The following is a 16,342-nucleotide window of genomic DNA, read 5'->3' as shown; positions in this document are numbered from 1 at the left end:
TTCAAGAAGTGAAACATTGGGTCAACGAAGAGTTAAAACTATTTTTAATAATAAGGGTTAAATATTAATATGCTGCAAGCTTTCTCCATCGCAGGATTTTCACACTGCTGTGAAGGATCGACTAAGTGTTGACCAACCTCACACACAGAGCTAGGTGATTCCTTACAACTGGTTTCTGGTATATTAGAGAGATGGGAACTTGCAGCTATGCCAAGTGGAAAACAAACCTTTAAATAATACCTTCTTAAGATGTTAGTTAATGTAAATTTGATATCAAGTTGCCTAATTCCCAAGTTACTCTTTATTCAAAGTCCTTGAAAGGAGGTATTGCAAAGAGCAGCACAGGAGAACTGCAAGTTTTAGTTGTAATTTTAAATCCCAAAAAAATCTAGTATCTAATACAGCGATGAAGCAGCAGTGTTTAAACAGAGTTAACTGACAATTACTACTGTATGAGCGAAACTGCTAACCTTATCCTAAATTTACCACCTCTTTCATAAAAGCTCAGAAGATCCAAGATGGGCAGATGCATAAATTCTGCATCTGTCCATTTTCAAATTTATTGTTGAATTAAGAGGCATACCTTTTTTGTCCTTTGTGGAATGTGAAAGCACAGTTGTTGCATATTCACCAAAAAAAATTGCACAAGATACCAGCAAGAAATTTCTCTAGTTTAAGTAGCCTAACAACAGTTCAGCTGTAATTTGTGCTTCAGATCCTCAATGCCTTAAAGCTTTCTACTGAAAAAACCTACACCAAGTAAACTACTGAATCACAGTGCTTTGTTACTTTCTCAGAACGTTCTGCTAAGGTTGGTGTTATAACATCTCAGTTCAAAAGAAAAGAGTTAGCCAGTATTCAAAAGCTAAAGCTTAAGGGAAAAGCTTCCAAGTCAGGCTGAGATTGCACTATAAACATTGGTAATAATTGGATTCAGCAGCAAAATATTCAACTAGCAGCTGTTTCTATCTAATTGACTTTGGTAATTAGTTAGGTTTATAGCCATATGAACAGCCACCATTCATACGAATGTAGCTTAGTGGTATTTTAACAGCTCTAATTTATAAAATGTAAAATTGAAATTTATATTAGAGTGAAGCTAGAAAGGTGAAAAAGCCAGTTAACCAAAGTGCCTAGGCTGCCACTTTTTTTTAAATTAGTCATATGTAATGACAACCTTTGCATTAGATCATGAAATAGCAGAAGCATTCTTACATCTGTGCTTTCATTACTAGTGTTTTCTTCTCTCTTCCGTTCTTCTTCCTCTTGCTCTAGTTCCTTAATGCTCTCCTCTAGAACGTTAGGCCAGAAATCTCCTTCAAAGTAAGGTAGCTCTTTTGCACTTGTTAGACGATCTTCTGTTGCCTGCTTAAATATATCCTGAAAAAGAGCAGAACACTTGGTTACCACTACTACAAGTTACACAAGTAAAGGCAACCTTTCCAATAAGTAACAAAAAAAGGCACTAGCAGATCAAAGGAGAGCTTAATATTTCAATTCACTTTACAAGAGCGCATTCTAAGCACAAATTTAACACTGCATCAGTTACAGACAGTTTGTCAAATACATTTCAAATATTCCCACTCTGAAGAAATAAATCCTTACCATGTGGCTGGATTTACTTATGCATGCTTACCAAATGGGACAATATAATTGCTATATTGTCGACACTAGCTGAAGTCCTGATAATTCCAAAGATTTTACATATTTCTAAACTGCATCAGCAGCTTAACTCTGCAATTTTATTTAACATAGGAAGATTAAAGTTTCCATGTATTTTCTTTGTATTACTGAAATAAGATTTGCTCTTTTACAGTACTCCTCAAAAATTTAGTTTGTTCTACGGAATAATTTCAAATCTCTTGCTAGAATGATTTCAGAAGCTACATGCTTTGAAAAAAAAACGTATTTTAACTCTAAACTTTTAGTGCTCAATTCTCTTAAAACTCATACAGTAAACTCCAAGAATCAGGCACAATGCATAAGACAAGGAAGAAACCAAGACAAGACCGGTCAAAACCCTGCCCCCCAATACAAACAGACACTTAACAAACCTTGTAATCATGGACAATGCGCTCCGACACAGATTTGTCCAGCATCTTTTTGTACCACTCTTGAAGTCGTTTGGGTTTGGGTATCTTTTGGTCAGGAGGATGGCAATGGAATATGTAGTCATCTCCTTCGCTAGGTGGGCATGCCCAGATATGTCCAGTAGTATACCTAGCATCATCAGACAAAAAAAAGTACATGTGGGCTATGATGAGGAACACTAGAGATTGCTCTCCTCTCTGCCACGAGATGGAGCCACCACAAAGTTGGCTGGTGTTACCAGATGGACAATAATTACAGCTCTCCAACACTTTAATTCTAGTGTTCATTCTGGCTTCATTCATGCAATAGCATTACCATCTTTGCACTGTTTTTTTTTAAATTCAGCACTATACGTGGAGCAGTTTACATAAAGCATGCATGTTTTCCAGTCTAGATAAAAATCAAAGCCTGATATAGACCTGCAACTGACACCTCCCAATTAACTAATGTAAAAGAAAGATGGAGACTAGGTAATTCTGGCTTTCACTACTGAAATCTTTCTCCTTGAGGCAGTGCAGTCACTCATTATCTAGCAACATTTTAAAACCAGATTTACTTGAACACACATTCACTTTTCTACTGTATATCCACTGGTTTTTAAACTCTGAGGATCAGTTTAAAAGGTTTCACAATTATATCTGGGAATAAACAGTCACTGTCAACCTATGCTGCTGGGTGTACAATTTAAATCCTATGAAGAGAGATGACATCCAAATAGTAGCAGCTGCAGAGAATATAATGCCACAAAGATCACTTTTTCATCCTCAGTTCTTCTCTATTAGTTTTTGAAAAGAACTCCAGTAGGAGGAATAATCAGACCTCAAGTTAGAGAAAAATGGCCATCCTTGCCATGTTGAGAAACAGCTCAGCAGAACCCTACCCAAACCCTGGGAACTGCAGACAGTTGTCATTCCTTCTGCCTGAGAGGGGAGAGATGATACTGCATGACCAATATTGTTTTCCCAAAATGAGAACCTGATGTTACCCATTAGCACAGAAAACAGCATTAAGTAAAACTGAGGCTTGAGCTCTATGCGACAATTTTACAGACTCACAGGTTAGAAAATACACAATAGAAAAAAGCAGGAAGAAGTCTAACATATACCTCAAGTACTAAGGAAAATATCATCTCACTGAGGTACCACCCACCTCCATTCTGACTCTCCTAATCTTTCTCATGCAACTACTCTAAACATAGTCCCTAACAATTTCTTCATGAGTAACTCTGTCAAGCTGTACCAGCTACCTTTGACAACAGATTGATGTTTATTTCACTGCCTTCTCTACTTCAGTAATCATGGTCATGTATTTTCCACCTTTCTCACTTCTTCAGTTATTCTGTGTTCTCTTCTATGCTGTCCCAAGTATATTCTCCTCTTTCTTTTCTAGCTTTTCAGTTTCTCACAATTTCAACGACTCATTCTATAATAGATTTCTTAGTGGCCTTGCACAGCTGTTCATCAGTACAGACAGAATACACTTACCTTTCTCCTTATAAACATGGGTAAGAACTTACTTGTCAGCCCAAAGGAACAACCCAATTAAAGCAGTGGCATTACACATGGACTGCACTATCAACAAGGCCAGCAAGATTTTATGGTCCAGATGAAAAGGCTCACTTTCTACTTAGACTTAAGGAAGTTTTATATAAGTTTAGAAATCTAAAAATATCTGAAGCATAAACCTCTCTCGAAAAGCCTGAAATCCCTTTTTGTCTTTCCTCCTTTTCAACTATACACAGTTGTTGCCAAGTTATTCTATCACTGGTTTTAGGCACCATATTCTGTACAACAGGATGCAGTAATTTCACTTGCAATAAGAACCACCTAGCACAAATGCTGCACAGAAGAAAACATTAAAAAAGACTTACCCTAGTTTCTTGACGTATTCTAAATATCCAATTAGTATTTCGTGATAGACAGCAGTCCTCAAGCATTTAGGGCGGAAGAAATGAACACTGTCAAGGTAAGATATATACACTCGCCTAAAAAAACCAAAAAGAGGCATGATGAGTTCTACAAGTTTCATGTTATTTTATATAGTTGAAGCATCCAATACAACAGCAATCTTCAAAGCCCCTGATCCTAGTTTACCCTTAGAAACTTAGCTTTCTTTTAGAGAGATGAGGCTAGAATATCAAAATTACCCAATCCCTTCCTTGAGAAAACCAACAACTGATCCTTAAGGCAACACTGTGTGCCAGCCAGCACCCCCAGTAAGAAGCAGCTCAAACTGACATATTCCCTTACAGAAGCTACTTTGTTTCTAGACGCTCATAGCACTAAGAGTCTTCACATACGCAACACTGAAGCTCTAGACAGATCTTCAGAAGGTTCACCCAACTGAGACAGTACCAAAATAAAACAGACTTTCATGCAGCTCCTCACCTTTGATTGGGTGGAGGACAGTCTGAGCCATACTCCTGTACATGCATCCCAAAGAAGCATAAGTCCACACCATCAATCTCCTCAAAGGCGAAAAGCGCTTTTGTTCGGTAAGGGAAAGACTCAGCCATCTCTCCGCTGTCTACAAACCTGCAGATGACAGAGGGTAAAGAGGAATACCAAATATATTCACATATTGGAGAATACATGTAAAGGCAATGATGAGGTCCACTCAGTGTAATTTTAGTGTGATTTTAAGGTTAAATGCTTACAGACCACTCAAGATACAAGGCATCCACTTTTTACTATGAAGATAACACTCATCACAACTAATTAATCAGCTGCTGTAACATCTGTTTGTCAAGAGCTGGTCAGTGGTGATGTTTTGAATACAACAGTATTTTTCAAAATAGTGGCATATAAGTAAATTCAAATAGCTTCAAACTCCCCCAAGAGAAAGCACAATTAGAAATGGAAAGAACATACCTTGCTTTCATTCCTGGTTTTACTTCAACAGTTTTGTCAGATGCATGTACCACCCTAACTGTAACCTCTCCTGCCTCAGGGTGATTCTGTCGTCTTAGGAAATCATTGACTCTGTTCTCCAAGAAGGTACCAAGTCTCGTAGCTGGTAACCCTGCAGGAGAAAAATACAGATCTAAACATATACAAAACTGAACTGTTAAATGTGATTTCTCTATTCAGATGTTAAATGAAAAGTTTATGATAAACACTAACATTTCTAGATGGGGTGAGCTGCTTTTCACCTGCAGACATGTTTATGGTTTATACATTATTTAAATGAAGAAAGAATCTGTATTTCAACCCGATTTCTACCTGTCTTAAAAGTCAATCACAATTAAGACTCCTCCTGAATAGAAGCTATTAATTACTTAAACTGGGCTACAAAACACTGCTGTCAGACAGCTTCAAGAGCAGATGTTGCATTTGGAAGTATATTCTGTCTATAAAGCCACACTAGCCAAGTTAGTCTCTCCACTTACCAAAAGAACATATTTCAATAATGGAAAGAACAACTAAATACAACTGTACCTGCAGGTAATGTAGTTAGCTTAGAAGTTTCTCATTTTCAAACAATCTTCATACAGAAGAATTAAAAGCATAACATTAGCTGACAAAAAACTAAAGCTGAAAAGGAGGTGTTTAAGAGTTCTGGTGTAACAGGGCCTGTCTCATTGCTGTCTGTGACTTCTGGCAGAGTTATGTATCTGCCAATCAGCTTTTTGTTTTTCCAATTTGACATTAAGTATGCAATGCATACAGGTTGATAGAAACAAAACCTGATAAAAACTGTTAAAAAATCCTTGTATTCTTCCTGTAATCTTGGTGAATCCAGGGAGTTTTGATTCTTAAAAGAGACTCAGATGTTGAAATCATTCACTGAATGGTTTGCTGAATCTTTATGCTATTGGTTGGCCAGGGATTTTTTTTTTTTATGTAGCAGAAATGTAAATACTCACTATTTGTAAGTACACCAACCTAAGAAACTTCTGAAAGACTTATTTTGTCTATAGACCAGAGGGACAATGGCTGCACAAATTTCCTCCTACACTGCTTTCAAATCAGCTGCCCTAATCAAGAGGAAATGTCTATAGAAAGTTTTGTCATTAGGTGATGCAACCTTTACCTCCATCAAAGCTTTTAAGAGCAGCAGTAGTCACAGTGACTTGAACATGTTATAAATTTAAGTTAGACTTCAGTCACACAGCAACTATTTCCCAGTGCTATTAATACTGCAATTGAGATAAAAGGATGTGTATCTTCCATTACCAGTGCTCTGAAACAGTACATTAAACCTCTACAACAGACTATTAACCAGCAACAACACCTGTGAATGCAAACATTCACTTCAGACCAAAGGTATCCTACTTTAACTCAAAACAACTGAAATAAATGCAAACCAATCATAAAACCCACCTCTTCCCCACTCTTAACAAGTTATTTAAGATTTTTTGGTGCAAGTGTCAAGCTTACTTTTAGCAGAGAATTTGTTCTCTTTCCTGGTTCGTCCTGTTTTCTTCAGGCAGCCATCACAGACAAAGCTGAAGCAGAAATAGGAGAAAGTGAAAAACCACCCCAAGTCAGACCATGAAGTTCCTTAACATCTCACCATTAGAAGCAAAATCTTTCACCAGATTTTATCTGGTGTGGAAAATACCTTAACTGAAATTTGAAATAAAAGACAGCACAAAGAACAGTGCCAGCAGAAACAGCCCAACTGTTTCAGAGTTGCAGAGGAGGATCTAAGTTCCAGAGGGTGCATCACCTGTCAGTCACCCATGTTACCACCTGCAAGCTCAGGAAACAGGGCCTCCACTAGGTCTAACAATATTGGCTTAAAGTATTCTTGGAACAAATAGTCTCAGACTACTGTTTCTGATGAAGATGAGATACTGCAACACATAAAGCAAATGGCTGATTTTTTCCTAAATGCCCAATTATACTGTAGCCTGAAATGACAGGCAGATTCTTCCTCAGTTGCAGGATGTCTACCCTCTTCTGCAGCAACGTGGATGGAACAACAGAATGGTAAGTCATAGCTTTCTTGTCAAGAAAAGGAACATTTGAGCTCTTACAGAACTTTACCTACGTATAATTTATCAGCTTTTTTAAAAGCAATTAGACAACAACCTAGTCTGTTGATCACAAACTATGGAGTATCTAAAGACTAGATTGGTTTTCGATTTAATCTGATCGCTCATTCAAAAAAGTGAATTTACCTGTTAAATTCTTTAGTTGTTACAAAATTTTTTTTGAAGATGACAAAGCAATATGATTTGTACAGAAAATAGATCAGTATGGAATTGTTACCAAAGCAGAAACATCTTTTCATATGTTATGAAAGATGTTATCTTTAAACATATATTTAAACATATCTAAGTTATCTTTAAACATAAAAGGCTGAAACACAAGACTGAAAGGCCCTTTTCACACAAAGGAATGTTAGAAACATTTAAGATTAGAAACAAATTTACACACAGCACAGTAAGATATGATGTCTAAATTTGATACCCCATAGATTCTGTAAAATTTTCAGGTGGGAATGCAACTTCTTCCATTAGACACTCTTTCAAATATAACCAATATAAGGAAGTTTATGCACTAACTAGTAAATCAATCATATACTCTCTACTTAAGAAGGAGAAATTCCTCACCCAGAAGGCCAGATTATCTCATTATGAAGAACACAGATCTGGTGCATTTTTCTTCCACACTCTATACATTCAACAAATCTGTAGAAGGAAAAAAAGGGGGGAGGGAAGCAAGGTTGGTATATCATTACTTGCTTGTATATTTTATAATATTTTATTAGAGGGGTTCTAGCATTTAGGCTCTTGAGCGTATTTAACATAGAGGGCACATTTATGCTGAGAACAGTCTCTGAAATGAATTAAGAATGTCAGCTCAAGTCAGGTAGACTATGCAGGGACACATTATGTTACCATTTGCTTGCCTTACTGTCATCCACTTCACTCATTTTCTAAAGTGAAACCCTTCTAAGGATAAAATCTGTAAACTGCTTGTTGCTATAATGTAGAGGAAAACGGGATTCACAGGTATCAGAAGCAAAGAACCAGGAGAAATAGTTGGCTGTTAGTTGCCCCACTATGCTTGAAGCCTGAGGTACATGGCAAATATACTACAGAAAGGCAGGAAGGAAGAAAACATAAGCTATATCAAAGTCACTTTTAGAAGACTAAGAGATTTAAGGACAGCTGAGGTGACGTGATCTATTTCACAGATGTTGGTGAATGTAATTCTCAAAAATACCTAAAGTTGCTTCATGTTTCAGGACAACCTGACTCCTTTTGAACACGTCTATTAAGAGTCTGAGACTCTGAACAAATAGCTGTCATTTATGTAGAGCATATGGTACTGTACTGTAAGTTAGGCCTGTATTCTAGTGTTAGTCTGTACCTTCACTATAACAAAGGGAAAGAAAAGTTACTATTCTTTCCTTCCCACAGCCCTTGTAAAACAGAAGAACTAGCTGACCCTGAGGTCCTTCGAAGGATGGTGTGGAAGGAATACACATCCTTTTTGCTCATTCATTTGAGAATGAAGATAATGTTTGCAGAGTAGCAGCACAGGTGTGTAATACAGGACCACATAAAGTGGCTTCAAAAAACCCCTCAGGAATATAAAGAAAAGCGGCCAAGCCACCATCATCTTAACTTTACTGATTGTCTACAGTTCTGCTTCCAGAGCAGTGTAGAAGAACGGCCCGATTCAAATTTAACAACTTTTCCTTCTACTACAGCTGCCTGTAAAATATGACAACTAGAAAAGCCAATGCCACCAAGACAGCTACTGTCAAATGACTCAAATCAGTTCTGAGACTTGAGCACTTGCCACAACAGTGTTTCAAAGCAGAGTTTGCATTCATCCTTCTGTTGAATCCACATTCAAGACAACAAAATGCACTAACTTCGGCCCATACATACAACACTACATATTTCTCAAGTACAGCTGTGGCAGTTGGGTTCTCAAAACAGAATGCCAGATACACTGCTTACTGCACAGCCCCTGCCAGCTGAGCTACATGAAATTCGGAAAACATTGAAAAACAAAGCTGATGGTGAGTGAACAACATGTCTTTTACAAAATAATTATAATAAAATGAGGATCATTCAAAGTGTGACAGCATTACTTACAGTTCAGGGTCCAGTGTATCATTTTTCCTTTTTGAAAACTGTTCTTTGTTTATCGTGCTATGGAGAAACAGGCAATAAAACTCAGTTTTAACACAAGACAACATACATTTGTGCCATACCACACATATCCAACACACTAAGACAAAACCTTCAAGCAGATTTTTTAAATGCTCACTGGCACTACAAGGAAATGAGCTGTATTTCACTAAGGGACTCTGCCTTTGGAAAACTTTCTTTTCTATGGGACAATAGCTTGCAGAGAACCACATTGCTCCCTTCTTCAGTTTTACTCAAGATAAATGGTAAAACTTGCTGACGTTCAAGTTTTGGACCAGTCCGATCAGTGTTTCATAGTGAAAGGACTATTTGATATGCCTCTGTGATACTCTGAAGGCAGAGAATTCCAATTATCTTTGATTACTGAGAAAGGCAGGTTATCTTATTTCAGATTCCTCTAGTCCTCCTCCTAGAATAACTTCAAAGGATAAGTTTCAGCTTCCGAATGCTGCAACCCCAGTACTAAACTCCTTTCCTTTGAGAAAGCCCTACAGATCATGATGCAGCTTATGAATGCACAGCCCAAGCAAACAATTAACTCACGTTTGAGGTTGTGATGGGTCATCTCCCAGAGAAACGCTCTCCCCTTGGATTTCGTTGAAGCACTTCTCACAGAAATGATACCTGTCAGCAAGAAGGCCATATTTGGGTGAACTGCTCCGTCCACACAACACAGCCCAAGTCAAGCAATGGAGCCACCAATCACAGCAGGCCAAGGAAGGGACAGGAGCAGAGAGCAGGTCATCAACGGCGACAAGGATATTCAATGATGCAGATTTATGGGCCCCACATTGTGTTTGGTTGGTTTTTTTGGGGGGGGTTGTTTTTGGTTTTTTTTGCGCAATCAAAGCCAAGTGCAGACAATGACAAGCATGAAGGAGAAATAAAAAAATAACATACATACGAACAAAGAAATGGGGGTTTGCAGGACAAAAACAAAAACATAGAAGCAGGACAAGACAACACAAAGCAGAAAGCCAAGGCAAAGCACAGATTAGCATTAAATCTCTCAAATGGGTTCACAAGCAGCAAATGATTAAAGCAAATTAAACACGAGTACTCCATTTTACCATACCCATACCCTCTTCATTTTAATAATCCATGCCACGTACAGCAAAGAATTAAAATGAGAAAGGGGAAAGAGCCGAAGGAAGAAAGAACTGCTACTCTGACTTGTACATCAGGACAGCAGTTCTGCTAGCAGGAAGATCTACAGGAGATCAATGGAAGAGGGATAGTCTTCCATCTTAAATGTATAAATGCTGAAAGGCCACAGGATTCTCTCCCAGTTGAAAGGGAAAGCTAAACATCAGAAGCTTCCAAAAGAATAAAACTTGTCCTCAAAAATCTTAGAGACATTAATTACAAAACTGTCAAACTGTCTGTGAACTAAATACCTAACATTAACTACACACATAATGGTCTACATTGATATGATTCTGCCATAGCCCAGTTTGAGTGCAGAACCGTCCAGGCATCAGTACAGCAAGCATTACAGATAAAGATTTCATTTATACTTGAATAAAACAGAGATTATTTCAAGATTCTACCCCAGCCCTCAAAAATGTTCTAAAACTGTGGCCTCTCCATTACAAAAGCATGTTAACTGAGTGCACAAGACATCAAAAAAAAAAAAGAAAGAAAAAGAAAATTCAACCAAGTTTATTATAAACCCACACAAGCCAACACTATAGCAGCTGATAGGCTAAAAAGCCAGGTCTCTTAACCCTCTCTCCCACTTTTCATCTGAGATAATGCAGAGAACAGTACTTCTAGAACTGTACATTTCTGTCTATAGATATGTATGCATGTGTGTATATGACATAGTTTACAAATCACATGTATACACCTGTTATAGTGCAAACATTCCCTCCTAATGTTTGAAAACACATAAAGCATGTCATATTTTTGAATAACAGTCTTTTGGTCCATCTAGTGCTTGTCCATAAATGTAAGCAGAAGATACTGACATGATATGAAAAGCTCTACGCTATGTAAGTCTAAAACTACAACAGTTACCATGGGACACTATAAGCTTATTTTATACTTCTTCACTCCTAAAAACCTCCATTAACTGTTACAAACGTTTATGAAGCCTTAGAAGGTTAAGATGTAACTCCTGTAGTTCTTTGATTGCTTTTACCTGACCAGGTACTTTAGAAAACTACAATTCTTGCAAAATCTTCCTGGCTTTCAGATAAAAGCCTTAGTGTTTTCATTGTTCTGGGGATTTTTTGTTTGTTTAAGGTGTTGGAAAGAATGGAGAGCAGGAATTAAACTAATGGGAGGTGACAAGTTTGGAGGTTACCAGCCCTCTACTTTAGCAGGTGCATTCTGCTGACAGGCCAGGGCACATGAGAGTGTCAAAGCATGAATTTCCTTGCTTCTTCCTGCCTTGCTTCCCCAATTGGCAAAGAGATGCCTAGCAAGAAACCTTCTTTCAGAAGTCAAATAGGCTTAAATCCTTTAATAAACCCCAAGTCAAAAATAATTATTCAAAAGAGCTGTAGAAGTGACAGCACTTTACACTGATGCTGACAGCTACTGTGAGACAACTCCCTTAAGGAAACATAGGGAGAAAAAGCAAGCATCAATCTACTGAAGATCTGAACACACAGATCTTCCAATGAAGATTTGCATCACAAAAATAAGTTTGCTCTTCAGTGTTAACATCAGAAAGACTTGCCAAGTATAATATGTATTATGAGCATTAATATACTTGCTGCATAGTTAATTCAGTGTTCTGCATGAAAAATACTGCTGCATAGTAGGAAGCAAAGACAGACTTGTCTATATTATTTGTAGAGAACTGAAGATTTAATTAACCACAGGAAAAAAATTTAGTAAAACATCACATTTCTGCAAATAAAAGAGGAAGAGCAAAGGCTGTAGTGAACTTTTGCAGAAAAAAAAATCATTATCATAAGGTAAACTATTCAAGGGCACTTCCAGCAAATTTTCATCTTAAAACACAAAGGTATACACATATAAAGAGGGTATATATATAAATACATGCACGCCTTTAACAGATTGATTGCAGCATGCACAAAACTGCACCACGTGAGTTTTCCTTACCTGTTCTGGTAACTGTAGTAAGTGGCATCTCGAGGGATTGTGCATAGCTGTTTGCCATAGCAACACAGAGTCTGTGGTGAGAACTCCAACTGCAAAGAGGAATGGGTTGCCTTAGTACTCGTATGTGCTCTCACTTGCTCTCCATGGGAAGCAAGTGTAACCCAGACAGCGATCATTTCCACCTTATTCTGTGCAAAGATCTCAGTACAGCAAGTGTATGAAGTAATAGTCATAAAAAACATTCAGTGGGCTGTTATTTTCAAGTTAGTCCTTCTCCAAAGATAGAATGCATATCCAAACAGACAATGGAAATACACAGTCTCAATATACAGTGAACAGAAAGCACTTTGGCAGTAACACATCTGTTTAATTTGCAATAGCAAACAGGCTAACCCTAATCAAAGTAAGCTTCCAGTTACTGACTTCTTTACCCCCAAGGGCTTATTTATATACAAATAGATGATTTAAGCACTAGATAGAATTAGAAGATCCATAAAAACCTCAAAATCAGATTACTCAGCATTGCTAAATCCTGGTAAACTTCCAAAATTTGACACACCATAACTGCTAACAACTGCAACTGCTGTATTTTTCCCCCTTCAACACCAGGAAGCAAGCAGCAGACTAAAAATATTTATTTTCTTACCTTTCTTCCACAGCAATAACCAAGGCTCTGCATAACCGGGTCAATTTCTTGCTCAAACACCTCTGCTAGTTTGGAACAGTACTTATACACCCGGGATGTTTTGCGGTTATACAGCCAGGCATTATTGAACATGAGCCAGATGTCATCTACATATTGCCACGGTTCTTGATACTGTCCTGTGTCTAGCTTCCTCTTGATAGTAGAAAGGTCCATGGGGTTCTTCACTATGTCAAAATAATCCTGCAAGAATACACAGTGTATCAAAACACTACTACAGAACTATGTTGTGACATGACAGCATGCGCATTCTCAGTATATGAATTCTTCTGCAGTACATCAAGAAAAACAGGTTCCTCCCTGACTTGACTGTCAAACTGCCTGTGACATACAATGAAATCTCTAAGTAATACCACATCACTCCCCAGTGCTTTCTTTTCGTTATTCCTTTATTTCTCAGGCTCTATTGGTCTTCCACTCCTGATGAAATAAAGCCACTCTAAGCTTAGTCAGCAAACCAACTATTACAAAAAGTAGGAAATGGTAATGTTTTTGCAGCCACTGAGATCTTGGGATATACATGATGGCATTAATAGAAAGCGACCATTTTTAGTAGACCAGACAACGTAATAAACAGAAAGAAATAACTTTATTGGATGATAAAAGATATCATGTCTCCTCTGAAGAATGCCTTTTTCCAATCTCCTCCCATCAGTTATGGGACCACTTCTACAAGAGACCTCAGGATATGCCAGCCAATTGACAGCTTGTTAAAGAATATTAGCAATATTTATGTCTGCTTATAGTACAGCAGGCCTTGAATTTTCGTAGTATCTATCCTAAAAAAACCCACAACAAAACCAAACAAAAAAACCTTTCAGGTTGCTCAAAGCACTTAAGTAGGAATTCTACGTATACATATTTGTGTATAAATATTTAACTTGTGTGGTCAAATCCACAGAGTTTAAAAACACATATCCTTGAAGGATAGTCATGTCTTCTGAAGACAACTGTAAAACAAGCAGAAAATTCAACCTAAACAAGAACTGTAACTTGAATAGTCTCTTCCTTGCTTATAACAGATTAATGTTCCATTGCCTAAGCTAAACCTCTTCAAATGCATCAACATAAAAACATTAAGACAAACTTAAGCTGTTCTCAAACAGGTATGTCATAATACAGTAGTTTTGAATTAAAGCCAGAAAAGTATCTTGCTAAGACACTCACAGGAATTCCTAGTAGTTGGGGATCTACAGGCTGTCGAAATGGAAGAGACTCTGGATCCTGACGGTAAAGTGCCTCCAGTGTTGGCATAAGTGCCTGCCGCAACTCTTCTGGCTTGAAAACTTTGAAAAAGTCAACATTAGAAAGACAGCAGAAACAGCTGTAAGAAACAAACCTGATTGAAAATGTGAGGTCTGTGGAAAAAGACCACAGACAATGGGTTTAAGGTACTTAGCATGGCTTGTTTATCCTCTGCAACACTGAGTTCTGAGGATATTAAAATGATCACCTGGACACAAGGAGATGGCCAAAATATTAGAGAATCTTGTTTTTATCACAGAGGAGACTGCTAAATTTAATAGAGCCAGTTTACATTCCAGATACAGCCCCTCTCTGAGGTCCCAAGAAAATACTTGTCTAGAAAATCTGTAAGTAAAGAGTATTTCAAATCTCTATTGTATTGACAATTTTACTAAGGCTTAATGGCTAATACTAAAGCCTTAAAGAACTTGCCCAAAGCCAGTTACAAGCACCATGTATTATTAGATATTCTTATCCAAAAGCCACAAAGAACAATCCATATAAGCCTACTGAGTATCAGTGAAGAAAGCTCAGCTTTTCCCCCCCCCAAAGATTTCTCTAGGGAGATGCAGTGAATTTCAGCCAAAACAGTGTTCCTGCTTACTTTTTTTCTTAGACTGCCCAGCTGCCGGAGAAGACTGAGTAGCTGGAGTAGTTGGTCTTTCTTCCCCCTCTGATACTTCAGTCTTCACTTCGGATTTCTTCTCTTCTTGCTCCATTTGGTCTGGTTTACATTCTTCCACGGCTGGTTCAGCTTTAACCTGCAAAGTAGTTTGAAGGCTGTCACTTATGTCTCCTGTGAAGTCGCCCATCCAATCTGCCATCCTGCCCACCACTCTTCCCTAGGATTAAAGGGTACCTACTTTGTAGTCAAAGCTTGCCTAAAACTTGAGCAGATGGGCTAGAAAGCATCATTAAACACTGCAGTAGTAGTAATGATGAGCTGCTAACCATTCTGAGCCGCAAGTAGACACACAGGTACTCATCCAGCCCTTCAGGTAAGTCCCACAGTGTCTCATACACTGGGGCTGCCAGGATGACTCTACTGGCAAGCACACTCCTAGCTGTCCTCAGTGACAAGTTGTCAGAACCCAGTAAAGCAGACCATCACATACATATAGAATCATTTAGGTTGGAAAAGATCTTTAAGATCATCTGAGCCCAACCATAAACCTAACACTGCCAAGTCCACCACTAAATGTCCCAAAGCACCACATCTATACATCTTTTAAATACCTCCAGGGATGGCAACTCCACCACTTCCCTGGGCAGCCTGTTCCAGTGCCTGACAACACCTTCAGTGAAGAAATTCTTCCTAATATCCAATCTAAACCTCCCCTGGCGCAACTTGAAACCGTTTCCTCTTGTCCTAATAGCTGCTATTCTAACATTTAACAGCTGTCATCAACATTTGAAAGACTGACCTGAGTGCCCTCTTACACTGGCATTTACCAAAAAGCCTCACAGCTGCCACCACATTATCATGGTCCTTCCTGTGGCCACTGGCTTCTACTACTTCACCAAGAAACAGAGACCCTTCTTTAGAAGAAGTGGAAAAAGACACACTCAAAAGAGCAGCAGCAGGTAGCACCCACAGCTCTCATTGAACTCTGGAAGGAATGGCTTGCATGGAGACAAAGCATCTAGCAGCACTAGATAAAAGATACTCTACCCAACAACTGGCTGACAATCTCACCTCAGGTTTCTCATCTATTTGCATCTCTGTTTGTTCTGGCTCCCCTTCATCTGTTTTAATATCCATTTTCACGTCCTGCAAGGGTGGCTGCTGCTGCTCTGGAACAGTCTGCTGAGAATTCACCTCTGTGCTGCTGGTGGATGGAGGGTTGGATACCTGCCCATCAATGCTTACAGCTGGCTGTGAAAGCTGAGGGAACAAAACACACATTATAAACAGACTTCTAATGAACTTTTTTTTTTCTCTCTAATCTACCTTTTACCTATCCTACATTTCCACCAAGTTTAAATGCACTCTAGTCCTTCTATTTGCTTTACCTGAAGAACATACTGCTGCACAACTCCAATTATAGAAAAACATGAAACAAACATGCACTGGAAGCCCTAGTATACAGAAAATTACCTACTGTTTCCCT

At 38.3% G+C, this 16,342-nt stretch overlaps 1 protein-coding gene across 5 annotated transcripts in view; it reads right to left on the bottom strand.

Annotated features, from left to right (window-relative positions):
• The window catches only part of EP300 (EP300 lysine acetyltransferase), a 61,153-nt gene that overhangs the window by 6,404 nt on the left and 38,407 nt on the right, over window positions 1–16,342 (bottom strand). For all 5 annotated transcript variants that reach the window (XM_074826751.1, XM_074826749.1, XM_074826752.1 and 2 more), the window contains 14 exons: window positions 15,928–16,116; window positions 14,836–14,992; window positions 14,154–14,272; window positions 12,930–13,169; window positions 12,284–12,372; window positions 9,752–9,832; window positions 9,152–9,208; window positions 7,652–7,729; window positions 6,471–6,538; window positions 4,962–5,112; window positions 4,479–4,625; window positions 3,962–4,075; window positions 2,055–2,220; window positions 1,216–1,380 (listed from right to left, as the gene is read on the bottom strand). In XM_074826751.1, coding sequence (XP_074682852.1) covers window positions 1,216–1,380; window positions 2,055–2,220; window positions 3,962–4,075; window positions 4,479–4,625; window positions 4,962–5,112; window positions 6,471–6,538; window positions 7,652–7,729; window positions 9,152–9,208; window positions 9,752–9,832; window positions 12,284–12,372; window positions 12,930–13,169; window positions 14,154–14,272; window positions 14,836–14,992; window positions 15,928–16,116 — 1,821 coding nt within the window. The remainder of the gene's footprint in view (window positions 1–1,215; window positions 1,381–2,054; window positions 2,221–3,961; window positions 4,076–4,478; window positions 4,626–4,961; window positions 5,113–6,470; window positions 6,539–7,651; window positions 7,730–9,151; window positions 9,209–9,751; window positions 9,833–12,283; window positions 12,373–12,929; window positions 13,170–14,153; window positions 14,273–14,835; window positions 14,993–15,927; window positions 16,117–16,342) is intronic.

The sequence above is a fragment of the Strix aluco genome, chromosome 5, assembly GCF_031877795.1.
Source record: "Strix aluco isolate bStrAlu1 chromosome 5, bStrAlu1.hap1, whole genome shotgun sequence".
Classification (NCBI taxonomy): Eukaryota; Metazoa; Chordata; class Aves; order Strigiformes; family Strigidae; genus Strix; species Strix aluco.
Note: the sequence above shows the minus strand (reverse complement) of the source record. Positions and strands in the feature narration are given on the sequence as shown.